Source organism: Mustela nigripes, chromosome 7 (genome assembly GCF_022355385.1).
Source record: "Mustela nigripes isolate SB6536 chromosome 7, MUSNIG.SB6536, whole genome shotgun sequence".
NCBI classification, from domain to species: Eukaryota; Metazoa; Chordata; class Mammalia; order Carnivora; family Mustelidae; genus Mustela; species Mustela nigripes.
The window spans coordinates 61,744,952-61,761,892 of NC_081563.1; the positions used below are offsets into that span (position 1 = coordinate 61,744,952).

The 16,941-nt window shown below is 47.1% G+C and overlaps 1 protein-coding gene across 9 annotated transcripts in view; it reads left to right on the plus strand.

The window, feature by feature from the left end:
* The first annotated feature begins 1,025 nt into the window (after positions 1 to 1,025).
* Positions 1,026 to 16,941, plus strand: part of BCL11A (BCL11 transcription factor A) — a 102,871-nt gene continuing 86,955 nt past the window's right edge. For 2 of the 9 annotated variants that reach the window (XM_059406027.1, XM_059406022.1), the window contains exons 1-3: positions 1,029 to 1,334; positions 2,832 to 3,009; positions 9,944 to 10,273. In XM_059406027.1, the coding sequence (XP_059262010.1) occupies positions 2,955 to 3,009; positions 9,944 to 10,273 (385 nt within the window). In that variant the 5' untranslated portion in view covers positions 1,029 to 1,334; positions 2,832 to 2,954. Of the gene's footprint in view, positions 1,335 to 2,565; positions 3,010 to 5,265; positions 5,362 to 9,943; positions 10,274 to 16,941 lie in introns of those variants that run through there. The other 7 variants (XM_059406026.1, XM_059406030.1, XM_059406029.1 and 4 more) reach the window with 7 other exon arrangements.

A 16,941-nucleotide genomic window follows, 5' to 3' on the forward strand; every position in this document is an offset into this window, starting at 1 on the left:
TGAAGCGGAGGAGGAGGTGTAGAAGGGGGAGGAGGAAGGGGAGGAGGAGGAGGAAGGAGGAGGAGGAGAAAAGGAGGAGAACAGAAGGAGGAGGAGGAGGCAGGACAAGAACAGGAAGAAGAAGAAAAAAGACAGTAGTGGGAGATGCCGACCTGCTCTGAAGAACTCATGAAAAAGGGGAAATAGTGTAACCCACACATTACAGAGCTTTCCTACAAGTTAATCTTCCTGCTTTTTAAACAGGATTTGAGTGCTCCCCCCCCCCCCAAAGCTGGAGAGAAACAATAACAACAAAACACATTTACGCAACGCAGTTCAGCACACATTTCTCCTCCTGTTGAGCATCAAAACCTCTCTGCCTTCCTTAGTGGGGCCCGAAGCTTCGCGGAGCCAGGCAAGCCAGTCATTTTCTAATAGGTTTGAAACTTTACTAAGACAACACGAGAATAAACAGCCGCTCACCGGCGCGGCGGGGAGTGGGTGCGCGCTTGCAAGCCGGAGGCTTCATCTTAAGGCAATAAAGCCCCCAGCCAGGTGGGGGAAACGACGGAAACGACGTCCCTAAGACTGAGGAGGGGAAGAGAAGACGCGAGGGGTTGTGGAGCCGCTTGGAGGAGAGGGAAGGAAGGCTCCTCGCTCTGCAGACACACACTCACACACGTCCACCTGCAGCTCCGAGTCTCGCGGACCGCAGCGACCCGCCTCCACCCCGCACCCTCCGTGCCTCCTTCAGACTTGAGTCCGTTTGCCTCTCCCCTCCCCTGCCCTTCCTGATTTGGAATCGCAACGCGGTCTCGGTGGCTGCGGCAGCGGCGGCTGAGGCTACAGGGTGGCGCTGGCAGGCGGGGAGGCTGGGAGGCGGGAGACGCCGGGGGACTTTGCAGACACGTTTCTGAATAAACTTTCCAATCGCAGGGGGTGCTGTTGCTGTACATTTTACGTAAAACTGAAAGTATCCCACGCCAGAGTGAAGCCCGCTTTTTGACAGCGGCAGCACGCGCGCGCGCGCGCGCGCGTCTGTGTGTGTGTGTGTGTGTGTGTGTGTGTGTGCGCGCGCGTGTGCGCGACCGAGCGCGTGTGTGCATTAAAGAGACAGGAGTTTATTTCCAACAGGTCTTCTTTAATTTCCCGGGAACGTCTGTGGAAAGGCCGGAGGGGCCGGTAGGCGCCAGGGTTTGCGCCTTGGCTCTGGGTGCCTGAGCAGCGCGGCTTTGACCCAGGGCGGTCACCCCACCACCGTGGTCTCCCCAGCTGCTCCTGAGAGCCAGTCGCTCTCTCTTCATTCCCCATTTTCTTTCCCCGGGTAACAGCACAGGACTAGTTGTGCCCTGCCTGTAAGAAACATTTTTCTTTCCGTTCCTCTGTGCTTTAGCAGTTGCTTTTGAGTGGGAGGGGGTGTGTCCATCCCTGGGACCCGGCTCGAGGACCTCCCGCGGCGCCGGGAGCCGGTTCCCAGGGACTGGAACTCTCGGGACTGCCGGCGCTTTGTCCTCTGGCCCGCGGCCGCTCCGTGAGGTGGACGCCTCGGCGCCTTCCTCGCCCCGGGCCGCGGCACTCCTCTCTGGAGGCTGGAACGTGTCCCCTAGTCTGGCTCCTCGTTCTTTATTCCTTGGTCTCTATCTTTGCGACCCTTGGAAGCCCCGAGTCCGTGCTCCCAGTTTCATTCAGACCCAAAGGCTTGTCAGGGCGCTCAGATCCCAGCTTCCCCCCACCCCCCACCCCCGCCTCGCCCCCGGCTCGGCCTTGTGGGTGCCCTCCAGCTCTGGCCTGCGCCGCCTCCCTCGCCCTAGCCCCCTCTCTCCAGGCTGCCCCGGCACCTAGAGGCCCCGGAGCTGCCTTTCCGGGCCCGCAACCCTCCAAACTTGGGCTGGACTCCGTTTTGCCGCGCGCTTCCTCCCGCCTCCCCTTCCCCGCTGCGGAGCAGTAACTTGGAGGCTCAGCTCTCAACTTCGGGTGATTTTTCTTTGCTATCCTCTCCTCAGGCAAAGTTTCCCGAGCGCAGCCTCCAAGCTCCTGGCTTTCACTACGGCCCCGGGCGTCCGCACGCGGGGAGCGAGCGCGGCAGCCGCTCAGCGGTGAGGGGAAGTGGGTGTGCGCACGGAGGAGGGTGTCCGGGAGTAACTCTACCTGGCTTCCCTCCGCCCGCGCTTCCCGGGACCCAGGCTGCAGACTAGCCGTACACTCGTGCTTTTTTTTTTTTTTTTTAAAGTAATCTTTCATTTTAGGGTCCGCGTCCGGGGCGGGGGGAGCAGGGCGCACGTCTCGCCGCCCCCACCCTGCTCCCCCCCAACCCCGCCGCCCCTTTCTTCTCTCCCGGCCACGCTGCCGCCACCGCGCTAGCTGCGGCCACTGGTGAGCCCGAGGCCCCAGCGCCCCCTCCCCTCCGCCCGCCCCTCCCCCGGGGGCCGCGTCTGGCGTCTGCGGAGCCCCCCGCCCCGCACCTCCCCCGCCCCGCACTGGCCATTGGCTTGTCCTGGTCTCTTTTTCATGTCCAGCCCCTGATGTGTGTCCATTGGTGTGAGCTTCCCCTTCCCTCCTCCCCTTCTCTCCTGCTCGCCCTGCCCATGTTTTGTGTGTCTCTGTCCATCCAGACTCCTGACGTTCAAGTTCGCAGGGACGTCACGTCCGCACTTGAACTTGCAGCTCAGGGGGGCTTTTGCCATTTTTTTCATCTCTCTCTCTCTCTCTCTCCCTCTATCTCTCTCCTCTCTCTCTCTCTCTTTTTTTTTTTTTTTGCTTAAAAAAAAAAAAAAAGCCATGACGGCTCTCCCACAATTCATCTTCCCTGCGCCATCTTTGTATTATTTCTAATTTATTTTGGATGTCAAAAGGCACTGATGAAGATATTTTCTCTGGAGTCTCCTTCTTTCTAACCCGGCTCTCCCGATGTGAACCGAGCCGTCGTCCGCCCGCCGCCGCCGCCGCCGCCGCCGCCGCCCGCCCCGCAGCCCACCATGTCTCGCCGCAAGCAAGGCAAACCCCAGCACTTAAGCAAACGGGAATTCTCGCGTAAGTAACCCAATAATAGTAATAATAATTATTAATAATCACGAGAGCGCGCAGGACGAGAAGTAAGAGCGAGGGGGAGAGAGGGGTGTGTGCATGCATTTTTAAATTTTTTCACGAGATGAACCTCCAAGAGTCGGGATAAAAGAGCTTAAAGGGAGGAAAAAAACAAACAAACAAACAAAAAACAAACCTCCTCCTATCCCGAACCACAGCCGTACGTACACTTTTGGGATAGCACGCACCTTTTAATTTTTATTTAATTTACAAAAATTTGACTCCTCCTCTTTCATGCTTTCTATTGCTTTATTTCGCTTTTCGATAAGGAATGCAATGATTTCCCCTCCAATTTTGCAAAATAATGAACAATGCTATGGATGCGAACAACTCTCTTGCAAACCTAGAGGAGGGAGCTGAAGGGGAAAAGGGGGGTTGCTTGCACTCACCGAAGGAAGGAAAACGGGGCGGGAGGAGGGGGCCCAAGCCAAAAAAACAATTCCCTGGGAGAAAAGAGGTGAGACTGGCCCTCGGACAGCAGCGCGCTCACGGTCAAGTGTGCATCTGGAGGAAAGTAGTCATCTCCACAATAGTGAGAAAGTGGGATTGTGGGAGGGGGCCCCCCGGCGCTCTGGAGTCTGCTGAGTGTGGAGAGGGGCCGCGGCGGCCGGGAGAGCTTGGCGACCGGGAAGGACGAGAGTCTCGGCCGGCGCTGCCGCCTTTTGTTCCGTCCCGAGGTGGGTGTTTGTCCCGCTGCCTTTTGTGCGGGCTCCTCGCGCTTGCCCTTCCGCGCCTCCGCCGCCGAAGTGCAGGAGCAAGGGCCCGGGGCAAGCGGGAGATGGAGGGAGGGCGCTCGAGCGGCAGCCGCCTGGGTTCCTGCTGCCCGCCCCTCCCCGCCGAACCTCAGTGGCGGCGAAAAGACGTGAAAAATAAGATAAAAATAAAAACAAAAATAAAACAAGGCAAGAGGATGTAAAATTTCTTGCCCCCAAACAGAAGCCAAACGCTCAGCCAGCCGTTTTCTGCGACGCTCTCCTCTTTGACTCCCCCACCCCCCCCCTTGCAAAAATCTCAATCTCTATTAGAGGGGGGAAAATACAATTACCCCCTTCCTAAAACCCTTTTAGTTGCAAACTTAGAGCGCCGTCGGCTAGGAGAGGGAGCGAGGAACTCCCTCCTCTTACTATTTTTTGGAAGATTTTCAAAAAAAGTGGAAGTGGATTTTGATTGGGAAAAATCTCGTGTCTGAATGTTTACAAGCACCGCGTGTGCGGGAGCCTCCTGCCAACAAACAGACAGAGGACCGAGCGCGGCGCGGCAGCCCGGGAGCGGGCGGCGGCGGCGGCGGGGCCTCGCCCGGGCCTCGCCGGGCCTCGCCGCGCCCCCGCCCTGCTCGGGATCGCCCACCCCGCGCCAGCAGTCTGCCAGCCCGCACAGCGGCAGGCCGAGCGGCGACTCCGCGCCAGCCGGGTCCACAGTGCACTCTCGCCCCCAGCACAATGCCCAGACGTCCTCCCAGCCCACCAGACTGCGAAATCGGTTGGGGAGAAACTCAGCTTTGCGAAGCATTTTTATTTTTCAAAGCAACTGAAAAAGCACTCTGCTCCCCCCTACCCCACCCCCCGACGTTCTTGTCCGCAGCTCCGGACCGCGGGGAGGTCACCACGTGCTTTCCTTGCCCCGCTCCCACCGGGTCTGGCCGCTAGCCCCAGCCTCCCGAGCTCTGCCTGGCCAGGTGTGTGTGTGTGGAGGGGGGGGGGGGGGGGGGGGGGGGGGGGGGGGGAGTGGGGGTTGGGGAAGTGGGCAGAGTAGTATGTGCGAGTATGTTTTGGGGGAGTGTTGGATCTCCGTACTCCGAGCACCCCACCCTTCAGTTCCTGCCCTCTAACCCGGGCCGTCTTGGTCAGTGGTGGTGGCGGTGGTCCTTTTGAGCCTTTATGGGGGTGGTGGGTGGATTACTGGGTCCTGGCTAACTGAGTGCGTCAGGAAAGGCGGGCGGTGGGCACTTAGGAAAGTTTGGCAGCCGGGGAAAGAAAGGCGTGAGAGGGCCCACATTCCTTCCCCTCCTCATTCGTGACCCTTATTTTAATTTTTGATGCAATTTAAAACCATCACTTACACGCTGTTTTATATTTATTAAAGGGTTGGGGGTGCGCATAAGGAGTTGAATTTTTCACTAGGCCCTGGAACTTGTCACACACTTCGGAAGCTCCCCCGCCCCGGCACGTTGCGGGGCCCTCCCTCTCCCCACCCCCGCGCATCCCTCCCTCTTCGCTCTCCCCCGCCCCCCACTCCCCCGACCGCGCCGGATGCGGAGCAGACGCGGCGCGCGGCGGTGTGAAGTTACAGCCCGGCCAGGTACCGGCGGGAAGGAAGGGCAGTGTTCGCAGGACTCGGGAAAGCCGGGCCCTTCTTCGGAAGGATGCACTGGGGCTCAAAGGACGGACTAAGGCGTGCAGTCCGGGCTGCTCCCCTGTCCCCCACCCACCCCGGGTCCATCTCTGAACACTCCAAGCTGGGTGGGTTTAGCCGGCCTCTCGCCTAGTCTCAGTGCGGTCTTTGGGTTAAAGGACTAGTATGGAGGGGGTGCGGGGGCTGCTTCTTTCTCATTTTCTGGGTGCGCAGAGGGGGCGGGAGCCATTCCGGTCTTCAAGACCCCCCCTCCCCCCAGTCCTCCGCTTCTTGGGCTGACTGAGCCATTCGGTCGCTAGGAGGCAGAACAAGATCAAGAAAGCTCAGCGAACTTGAACCTGTACCAGAGCCTCCCCCACTCTGCGTTTCTCCGCCTGGGAGGGACGAGCTTTGCGAGGGTGGGGGTGGGGGAAACGGACGGTTAGGCAGAATTCCCTTTCTCCCCCCATCACCCCTTATGTCTTTGTTCTTCATTTTGACTTTAAAAATGCTTCTGGCCAGGGCTGCGGAGAGGCGCTGGGAGCGCGGCTGACAACCCGGTGCGCCGGGCGCTGAGTGGGGTGCAGTTTTCTCTTTGGGGGCAGGCATTTTTGGTAGGGGGGAAAGGAGTATGCACTCTCAGCCTTCGAGGCAAGGCCAAAGGGCGGGCTCGAGCAAGTTTGCACTTAGTCTCCCGATTCACTTCTACCCCCACACCCTCGCGCAAAGCACGGACAACGGCGGCTACGGCGGGCTTGCACCGCGGTCTGCAGCCCGACACTTGGCTCCCCCGCCTCCTGCAGCTCTCGCCTCAGAGCCCGAAATCACAACAATAGTAATAGTTATCATAATGATGCGGGCTAGCAGCATCATTAATAATGAATAACCGCAGCCGCCGCCGCGCTGCGCACACTCGTGCCCGGAATTGCGGGAGAAACGCATTTGCAGAGGTTCCCCCAAAGTAAAAAGTGTGAGCCTGGGGACACAGAATGAATTTCAGGGCCCGCGCTTGAGGTGTGTGTGTGTGGTGATACCGAGACTACACCAGGTTAACCGGCCGAGTTTCCCAAGCCCCACTTCCCATTTCTCCAACTGGCGGGGTCTGGGAACAGTGCTCACGCTGAGGCAGGGTGGTACCGCGGTGGACGCGGCAGTAGGGGCCCCTGGCTGCCGGTCGCCTCCGGCCTGGCCCGAGCCCCACGGACCGGCAGCCGCTGCTGCACGTGTCTGCAGCGAGTGCTGCCGGAGACTGCAGCCAGCAAGCGGCTTGCTTTGTGCCTCAGAGTCCCGGCGCCCAACTTCACTTTCTGCAAAGTCCGCCCCCGCCGGGTCCCCTGCCCCGGGCCTGTCGCCCTAGCCTTCGCTTTTGTTTCTTTGCTTTTCCTCTCGGCATTTCAGACTAGGTTTGCTTCCTTACCCTGTTAAGACAATCAAAAGGAAGGACTTGGAAAGCAAACTTGAAGGCATACCTCCTTTCCCCCCTCCCATTCCCCCAGCAGCCCTCGTTTCTCTTGCTCCTTCCCTACATTTCTTCTAAAGCTTTTTTTTTTTTTTTCCTTCTTTAAATTTATTCCTTTACAACTGCACAGAGGAAGGAGATCTCAGTCAGCCGCTGGGGCATTGAGACGTTCCAGTCTGTTTTGCTGTTTTAACGCAGAAGCATTTTATTTTCCATTTCTTTCTCCTCTTGTAGAGAATTCGCAGCTAATTATTATGATTATTTGCCCACTCCCTTCCACTTCAATCCTGGACTCCCCGCTTTGTAGCGGGAGGTTTAGGCCGGAGCTTAGAAACGATGGTATTGTGGGGGCGAAGGAGGATGGAGTTGAATTGAGGGAGGGGGTAAAATGGCTGAGGTTAGGAATGTTTTTAGGGAAAGAGGAATTTGCATTAAAATACAGAGAAATTATCAGATGCCCAGAAAGGAAATGTTGATTACCACTGAGAAAAGATGTCAATGCAAATCAGTAGACTACACCAAGAGATTTGTATTTTCATATTTTCTTTGTGCCCCACTTCGACTCATTTTTAATAATATAGCAGCAATAATAAGAACACCTTTTGGTATTTCTCTGAACATTACTAGCCAAATGTTTTGCAAGAAGCCCGATGTTAGACATATTTCATACATTAGGATATAATTCTTGTTAATTAGCAATAATTTACGTTAAGAGCATAGAAAATGTTGAGGTTACAGGTTTTATATCTGTACATTTGATCATCTTGTTATTTTCAAGAACTTTGCCTCCTATAAAATTAATTAGGTGAAATGTGGAGGTGTAATCAGCAACCTCTGAATTACCACTTCATTTCCTGGTTTTGATTGTAAATCAGTTCAGTCACTACATTTAGAAGACTTTAACCAAGTCTGTTTGCACCGCATTACCTTTAACTATTTGATACCTAGGAGAATATTTCCTTTTGCTCCTAAATAATATTTCCACTTTCAGAAATATATCAGGCCTTGGAGATTTAAAAAAAAAAAAAAAAAAAAAAAAGAATCTTAATGGTGGAGTTCAAAAAAAAAATTTTTTTTTTTTTGCAAAGGTTCTACGTAGTACTAACTTTAATGAAGCAAAATATATTATCTCTGAGTCTTTCTTCAATCTGTGAACCTCAGCACTTGTAATTAATGCTCAACAACAACAACAAAAGCCACATTTGTTGATGGATTAAAAACCTTTAATTCAAATAGCAGGGATCTTGGAGATGACTTACTTATTCGGTTCCTCTCTTGGTCAAAATGAAAGCAAATGTAGGAGAAAAATGACATAGAGGCATAATGCAAAAGCACTTCCGTTTATCTCCTTTTATTTGAAAAGCGTGCATGTAGTATTCTGTATTTATCTTTTGGTCAGTATGTTGGGCAAAGAAACATAAGTGCTTACCTTGCTGTCTTTATTAGTGGGAATATAACCTTCATATTCCTGTGGTGACCTTATGTTAAATTAGTAGGAGTACCAGAGGCTAGAAATTATGACATGTCCTACTTGAGCACAGGTGCAGCTAGGCAGGGCTCTCTCAATATTATTTCACCCAGCACATCTGGGAGTTACTCCAGATCTTCCCCCTCAATATTCAGCCTGGGTAGGGTTGAAATAAATTTAACCTGAGTTCACTGGATTTTTGCACTTTATCAAAATCGGTTCCAATATTCTACACTCAAATTAAAATCTATTTTTTGATTCTCTGTGGCTTTAAGTTCATTAAATGTGAAATTGGCAGCTTGCTAAAGAAGGTCAGACTGATTAACTGTTTAAGACTTGTACATTTTCTGCTTCAGTTTTATTAACTGGCAGCATCCTGGATGTGTTTTTTATTTTGTGATTTTTTTTTTTTTTTTTTGGCTAGAGTAAGCATATAGTTTCAGGAGCAGAGACTTACCAACTCTTTTTTTCCCTTTGGAAGGTTAAAAAATGATAGAAGCTGTTCAAATGAGATGCTAGAGTATTTTGGTGCAAAGTTAAAAAAAAAAAGGAAACAGGAATGAAAGACATATCTACCTTGTTATACCGTCCACTGGTGATTATGTGTGTAGAAATAGTCCCATAATGAAGCGTTTTGGAGCTCATTCAGAAAATTAGTCAACTTTGACAACATTAGGCGAAGTATTTCAAGTCTAAAGAAAGGACTTCTCAGCCTTGTTCTGAAATGTGGCGTTTGCTTGACCATTCTGATTTTTACGTGATGGAGGCCACCAAGTGCAAACATGTTTAGAATATTTTAGGCATTCCTTTCTTCCGAATGAAAAAATGACTAATTGGCTTATTTTCTTAAGTACTCAAAAGTATCCCATTTAGCTAATGTGTCTGAGAAGAATTGCCAGTGAATTTGGTATTTCTTTGATTTTGTGGCACTGCTGAGTGTAAGATCAGAAAGGTTTTTGGCAGTATGAATTATGCTGTGTTATGATTATTATTTAGATCCGTTTCACAGGTGAATGCAGTCGTTTTCTTATTATGGCGGTGTACATGTGGCACATTTTCTGTGTGATATAGTAGCTTTCTAATTTATGTAGTTATGTCTCTGTGTACTTTGGAGTATATACATTCACACACAAAGGGTACGTGTATTTATTCACCTCCCCTTTTATTCTCTGGCACAATGGACAACTTAGTCTCTACGAAAAAAGAAACAAATTTGGTTTCAGTCCATGTTTTTACCAGTTTGGGGGGTAGTTATTATTTAAGCTTTCTTTATATTCCCTGCCTTAAGGATTTATTTAACAGTTAACATTGTTTCTAAACTCTCAAACCAGATACAGTTTATAGTGTGTGTGTGTGTGTGTGTGTGTCTTCTCAGGAGTTAGGCAAATCAGAGAGTTTTCTTTAAGTATATGATGATTTGCCTCATTGATAAATTTGCTTTCTTGTTGATAACCTTCATATCCTTATATGTTTTAGGTGCTCATGGTTTCTGGGTAATATATGAAGGAAACCAGAAACACTTTATTTAATGTGGCGGGATGGGGTGGGGTTGAGAATGTATTTCCCCTATTTCTCTCTTCTCTGGCGCTCTAATAATTGTGCTTTTGTTTCTCCAACCACAGCCGAACCTCTTGAAGCCATTCTTACAGATGATGAACCAGACCACGGCCCTTTGGGAGCTCCAGAAGGGGACCATGACCTCCTCACGTGTGGGCAGTGCCAGATGAACTTCCCATTGGGGGACATTCTTATTTTTATCGAGCACAAACGGAAACAATGCAATGGCAGTCTCTGCTTAGAAAAAGCTGTGGATAAGCCACCTTCCCCTTCACCAATCGAGATGAAAAAAGCATCCAATCCCGTGGAGGTTGGCATCCAGGTCACGCCAGAGGATGACGATTGTTTATCAACGTCATCTAGAGGAATTTGCCCCAAACAGGAACACATAGCAGGTAAATGAGAAGCAAGGAGAAAAGCTGTTTGCATGTTTTCTTTTCATTTTCAGAGGTGCTGTAGCCAAAGCACTAAGGAGTGGTGAAGTGCTTTCTGTATTTCTCCAGGTGAACTGTCCATGACAGCCCTGTAATGTTAAAATAATCATTCCTATTGCTTCCGTCCAGAACACAAAAAAATAAATATTTTCCACTTCACTGAGTCAGATGTAGGTGCTACACACATCTGATACCCTCTATCTGGGTCTACTGATGCTGAATTTCTCTTCCTTTTTTTCTCCCCTTCTCATTTTTAAGTGTTGAACCTTACTATATCCGGCCCAGTTTCCACTGTCCATCTCTAGCCATGGTGACCAGTTGGAGGCAAAAGTGGCCACACAGACATTTGGTAGTTCGGCCGATGACCTCTTTGATTCAGAATACCTAGTCAGACCTCCCTAGGGGTACAGGTAGTCCTCAAGGCTTCCATGAAGTGGGGTGGGCTGGCAGGGTGTTTTGGAGTGGGTAGAAAGAGTTAACTGAGCTTCAGGGCTAGCCTTGGATCCATATTGGCTGTCAGCCCGTATGGGGCTGTAATTAAACACAGCCCCGTGGTGGGATGACACCGTGACCTTGACTTTAAGATGCCATTTTCGACTGGCCAGGCCAGAGTAGAGAGGGCAGTTGCTGAAGCGCACAGACATGCTTACTCGAAAAGTTTAAGGGCATGTTGGAAATTTCAAAAGGTTGGTTTGACAGGAACGGCTGCTCCCTGCATCCTGCCTCCTCAGCTAAATGATAAATGCTTCTCTGTGCTCTCTCTTGTCTCTGATGTGGTTTTGACAGATGTATCTTGATTTTGTTTGTGGTTTACACAACCACATGTCACCCTTACAAATGTCCAGTCCAGACTTCCCCTGTTTCTGCTATAACACAATGTAAAAATTCTCTTGGAAAAATACATACACATATTCAGCAGCTCTCCTTCCTTCGGTTAATTTTAGCAGAGAAGTAGCTAGGTGTGTGGGTTTCTGAGCAGCTCACGGGGAAAAGGAATTAGTGGCTAACAGAGGGACTTAAATCCCTACTCTAAGTGATAAACAGCAACCCTATATAGTCACCCTTAAAACGTGTTTTTGTGAAACAAAAGTGGTTTAACACTCAAGACAGAGTGAATGCAGAATATGTGGTGACAAAAATGCCAAGCCTGTTGGTGGATCCCTTTCTTCTGTTTCCCCCTGCCCCCTCCCGTAAAAGGCAGAAGGTTTGTTCAGTTTTAGGAAAGATAGTGCATATAATCAATTGATTCACTGAAACTTGTCTTTCTGACCTAGTTTGACCACAGAGTTGAACTGTAGTAGGTCAGTGGTCCAGAGGGGATTAAATGTCGTATTATTTTTCCTTTCCCCCTCTGAATTTGATCATTAAAATCAAACGTGGCATTTTCTTTCTTTCTTCTTTTTCTTCTTCTTTTTTTAATGCTTCCTGTAATAACCCTCAGATACTTTTCGTTTAGTGAAATGAGAAATCTGTACCAGAGAAGCTGCATTTACAAAATATTTTTCTAGAATCCGCCACAGTTAGCTTATGTGACATATAGGTTAAGATTTCATACCCCCGCTCCCTGTTCACGCCACCCCCCCCTCCCCAGTAGGATATGGCAATGACCATTTCCATGTGCTGTCTTGTGACTGGAAGGAAAACGTAAGGCATGATTAATGAAGCAAGAGCAGGCGGAAGGGGATTTGTCGTCTTCGGATATCCAAAGCCTTTCTAAATCACCAAATATGGAGTAACACTTGCGTGATGTAACATTGTATTTACATATCGAGCTGCTCGTTTAAAAGACAAAACACAGTGTCTGTCAAGCAGGAATTAAAACCACACTTCTTACTGAGGTCCCAAATAGGTTATTCACTCTCAGATTAACCAGCTCCAAAATTCTGTGCTTCTGTACTTAGAAGAGGAATCTAAACGCTGGGGGAAAGGCACTATAGTGAAAGCTTTTTACTTTGTTGTGAATCTACATAAGGAAAGAAAAGATATTTTCCTTAACTTCTGGTTGTCGTGAAGGTTTTTTTTTTTCTTAAAATCTAGTGTAATAGCAGAGCCTAGAGAAGCACCCCACCCTGCCAAAAACAAGAATGAAAACAAACCCAAAAGAAAGAAAAAAGAAAGTAAATTTAAAATATGTTTTTTAGAGTGCTAATACTAAATGATTTCACTGAGATGAAAAGCAGTGTAAGGTAGCTAAGATATTCAATGGGCGCACCAGCGCTGCAACCCAGGTGAGGTAAACCTTTCATGCACAAATAATTACAAAGCCTTGATTCCTTTCATTGTGTTTAATCACCTGTTCCCACCCTGGAACTGGCTGAACATAAATAGCGTGGTCACATCTCAAAGCGAGATGTCAGTAAGTAGAATCACAACTTCTCATAATTCAAGTAATGAATTAAGAGTTTCCTATGGTGAAATAACATTCTACCATTGCACATAAATTAAGATGCCCTGGCCTTCAGGTGTCTCTGAAGGGAAGTATTGGAAGATGGCTGTGCACTATTACTAGCCCATTTCTCTCCAGCATGTCTTCCGAGTTCCAAGTCTGCTTTTCTTTTTATGGCAAGGAAGGAAACAATAAGAATAATCACTCAGTAGATATTTGAATTGTGTCACAAAAAAGAAAGGAGAAGCAGTGCTCCGTATTAGGAGAGAGATCTATTGATGAATCTCTAGAAGAATATGTTTGGCAACCACATAAAAGTAGTCATTTAAGAGCGCTGTGTAGGAAAGGCTTTATTAAAGTGATGTAAGTTGGATTTGAGCTCACTGTGCTCTGTGCCATTTTATAGGCAGGAAGCAGGAATAAAACAGTGACAGATTTTCTTAAGATAAATAAAGCTTAGAATTTGGGGGCTTTCAGATAGGAGAATAAGGTAGAGTTCTTTAAATCCTTAGTAAAGTGATATGCATTTTGACTGGACACAGGCCTCTCCAAGATGAGTGTTTTTTTAGAAGGGATGATTTTTACCTGGCTAATAGAAGGGGCTGGGCTCTAGTACTTCCCACCTGTACGTGCATTAACACATCGCTGTTAATCGGGTTGCTTTTTCATTTCATTCAGATATTCAAAATATTGTGTGACTGTGATCCATTGAGACCATTGCAATAGTACCCGTTTAACTGGAAATGAGCAGGTTATATTATGGGGGGCCCAGTGCATATATTTGTGGGTCAGATACTCACCATGAGGTATGAGTAGCCTGTGACTGGCAGTGAGGCCTTTTAATAGGGGTGTTGCTGTGTTTTCTAGTCTCCTATTTTATGATGGGGGAAATACTCCTCAAAGAGTAGTGAGTGGGAAACTGCTGTTCAGTTACAGAAAAGGCCAAAAATATAATCCCACAATGTCAGATTTGAGGTTTTGGCTTATTATGCACAGAAATCTTCAAATTAGGATTGGGCTGTCATGAAGTTAGCTTTTTAAGAGAATGGGAGAAAATATGACCAGTGCTATAAAATGTAGTCAAGTCTACTGCCATTGATAAATACTATTTTTTTCTCCTTAAAATCATAAGCATAGGCCTTTATATCAGGGTATTTCAAAATTATTTGCTTAGGCAATATACCTCATCACTGGATAAGAATATGTAAGATAATTACTCTAATGGTGGGAGAAATACTAATTCAAAACAGAAATACAGCAGCATGTTACTTAAAGGTAAATCAAGTATAACATACTTAAGCTTTTCAGAATCTAGCAAATCAACTAGCCTTTTCCTTTTGTACCCGTTCTAATTCTTTCCCTAGCTCAGACTGGATTTGGGAAAGTATTTGTGTACCTCATGGTGTAATTGTAAATGAGACTATAAGTTATAGTATCCTAGTATGACTACTTATTCTTAATTTCTCTTTATTCATGTGATTCTGAATAAAAACCACTGACTTCTGAAGTGAATTTTTAGCATGGTAGCTGAAAAAGCAAACAGCAAATAAAAAAACAAAGACAAAACAAAAAAAACACTAATGTGCTGGTGAACATTTTACTTACCTTTTGAATCCAGAGAATAGAGAATATTGTTTCCTTATATATATCTGGGATTTTCACTGGGAGCCTGTGTTTGTGAGGCCACTACCCAAAGACTCATGTTCATGAGTCTGGGAGTCCTATATACAAGCTGTATTTGTAAATAAGACCGAGAAAGGTTGTGAACTGGCAGCTTGGATGTTTTGTCAAAGTACAATGTCAGAGAAACTCTCTCTAAGACAAATTGTAAATAGAACTGTCACAGTGATTGCATGATTGAGCCACAGAAGTGTCTTACAATTGTTGGCATTGTCAGAGGACTTTTGAAAGCTTAATTAAACACAGTGGCCCGCATGGCTGCTAAATTTGCTTCGGAAAGCCAAAAAGGAAAAAAAAAAAAAATCTAAAATGTGGAAGATCCCAAAGGTCCCAAAGTTTTTCAGACATTACCCTTTCGGTGACACAGAAAAGATGTATTGTGCATTTTTCTAGTTGTCTTTTATAAATAATAGTTTTGAGAATAGGGCCACGTGATATGAAGATCATCCTGTGTGTGATGTAGAGATTGTGTTAGTTTTTCAGTCTCCTGCTGTTACAGACAGTTAATGTAAAAATGGCCTTTTATTGGAAACACAAATATGTATTCACTTCAAGAACAGGAGCAGAGGGGGAAAGTTTCCTTCCCATTCTCTGTGTTCATTCTGTGAAAGCTTAAAAAAACAGTCCTGTAATTTCTTAAATCACCCCATTCCTTGCGTCTGCAAGTTGTGCCTTTTACTTTAAAGGATCTGAAATCTGTTTTGCACACCTTTCTCCTTGTGAATGTGGCATTTAATTGTGGAGCTGCCCATGGGCTGGAAAATGCAACTGGGTGTAGAAACGGGCAGGCAATGTCAGGACAGCGAACCTTAAGCTCAGGGAAGAGGGGAGCTGGATGCATATTAATGGCACATTTTCAAGTCCTGGAAAATCATTAATTTCACACCGCAGCCTCAATGTAGTTTGGATAATGTGGGAGGACTAAATTGGAGTATATAACAGACGTGCAAATCTTAGGGAAGTATTTTTCAGAATTCCGTGATTTCTTAAGTGAAAGTATTTAAGGAGGGAGAATAGATGAATGGTGGCTGTGCACACTAGTCAGTAAGAAAGGAAGAAAAGTTTGGCTTTCCTTTGGGGAAAAACATGAAATAGAACCAAAGTAGCATAGCTAGGGAAGTGCACCGAGATTGCGGCATTCAATGTGAATTTAATGTACTTTGGTTGGTCTGTTCACACCCTTTACTGCACAAAGGAATCATTTGACAAAATTTACCCCAAGCCCAAGTCTGTTTTTACATACCGTAGTACTAGCTTCGTGCAATAAAAAGCACTTAGCATCCAACTGGACCCGGCCTGGCACCTCGCCACTTTTTTAGCAACAGATTTAATCACCAAGGATCTTTAGTACCTTTCTGCTTGTTCAGATTTCATTTGGGTCATGGTTATGTCAGCAGTGTTGTTATTACAAGGATTAAAAAAGAAAAAGATTTTAACTTAGTGCCCATTTTTAACACTGTCTCAAATCAAGCAGGTTTTTATTTTATGTGTCAATTTGGAGAACATTAATAAAGTTCATAAATATGTTCAGACTATGTAATTTAACGGCTAATAACCAGTACTTTTATTTGCAATGACAAATAGAAAATTGGCCATTGTATCGCTCCCTCCTCTGTTCTTTCCTCCTACCCAGGTAAATAAGCGTCCTTAAACTGCTTCTCCCTTTCAGTTATAGGGTATAGAGGCTCTGGCCAATATCAGTAAATTTACCTTTGTAATTTGCCATGTAGTTTTTACAACAATGACCTAATTAATTTGAGCACGAACCATATTATTGCTACTAGAGTCATTTTCTGTCACAAACTTAATTTCCAGGAAATGTAACCTGATGAATAAGAATGCTTTAGCTCTCCACATGTGCTCCCAGAGACCAAAGGCGGGTTTAAAAATAATAATAATAAAAAAAAATGCCAGCATTATTAAAGCCAGTATGCTTGATGCCAGACTCAATTTGAAGCCAGTAAACATCAGACTGTATTTCTAATCAGTTTTAGAATGTAACGTATTCCATATTGGGTTCACTGGAATCTGCCTCTCTGCTTTTTACTGGCCAGCTGCACTCCCTATGCATTTTTAAAACATTTCAGCAAAGGCTTTTGCTGTTCTTAGCAGGGTTAGTAACTTGGGGTCTATTTCTGAGCTCATTCGTCATTCTGCGATGGCATTGAGTTAGGCTGGCAAGGGAAGGATTTGAAGCATGGGGGGTGGTGAGGTCACTTCTGACCCCAGCAGGGAATAGGTGAGCTTCATTTGCCTTTACAATAGGCGCACAGTTACTGCACCTTGGAGGAGCACTCAGGTGCCGCTCAGATGGGCGCATGTAAATGCCGTGTCAGATGCGGAGCCGGAATATTAATGTTCCTTCCACCACCGCACCGTAATAAAGCTGTACACAGCAAGCTTAATATGCAGCTAGTCTGGGGAATTGTGTAAACTTAGATAGCCCAGTGTGAGAGACAGCAATGTAAAAATGCTCGATATGCTACAGTTTCCATTCTTGTTCTCCTTTGATCTATAGCAAAATGAAAACATCATCCTTTCCTCCTCATGGAGTTGTCTCCCC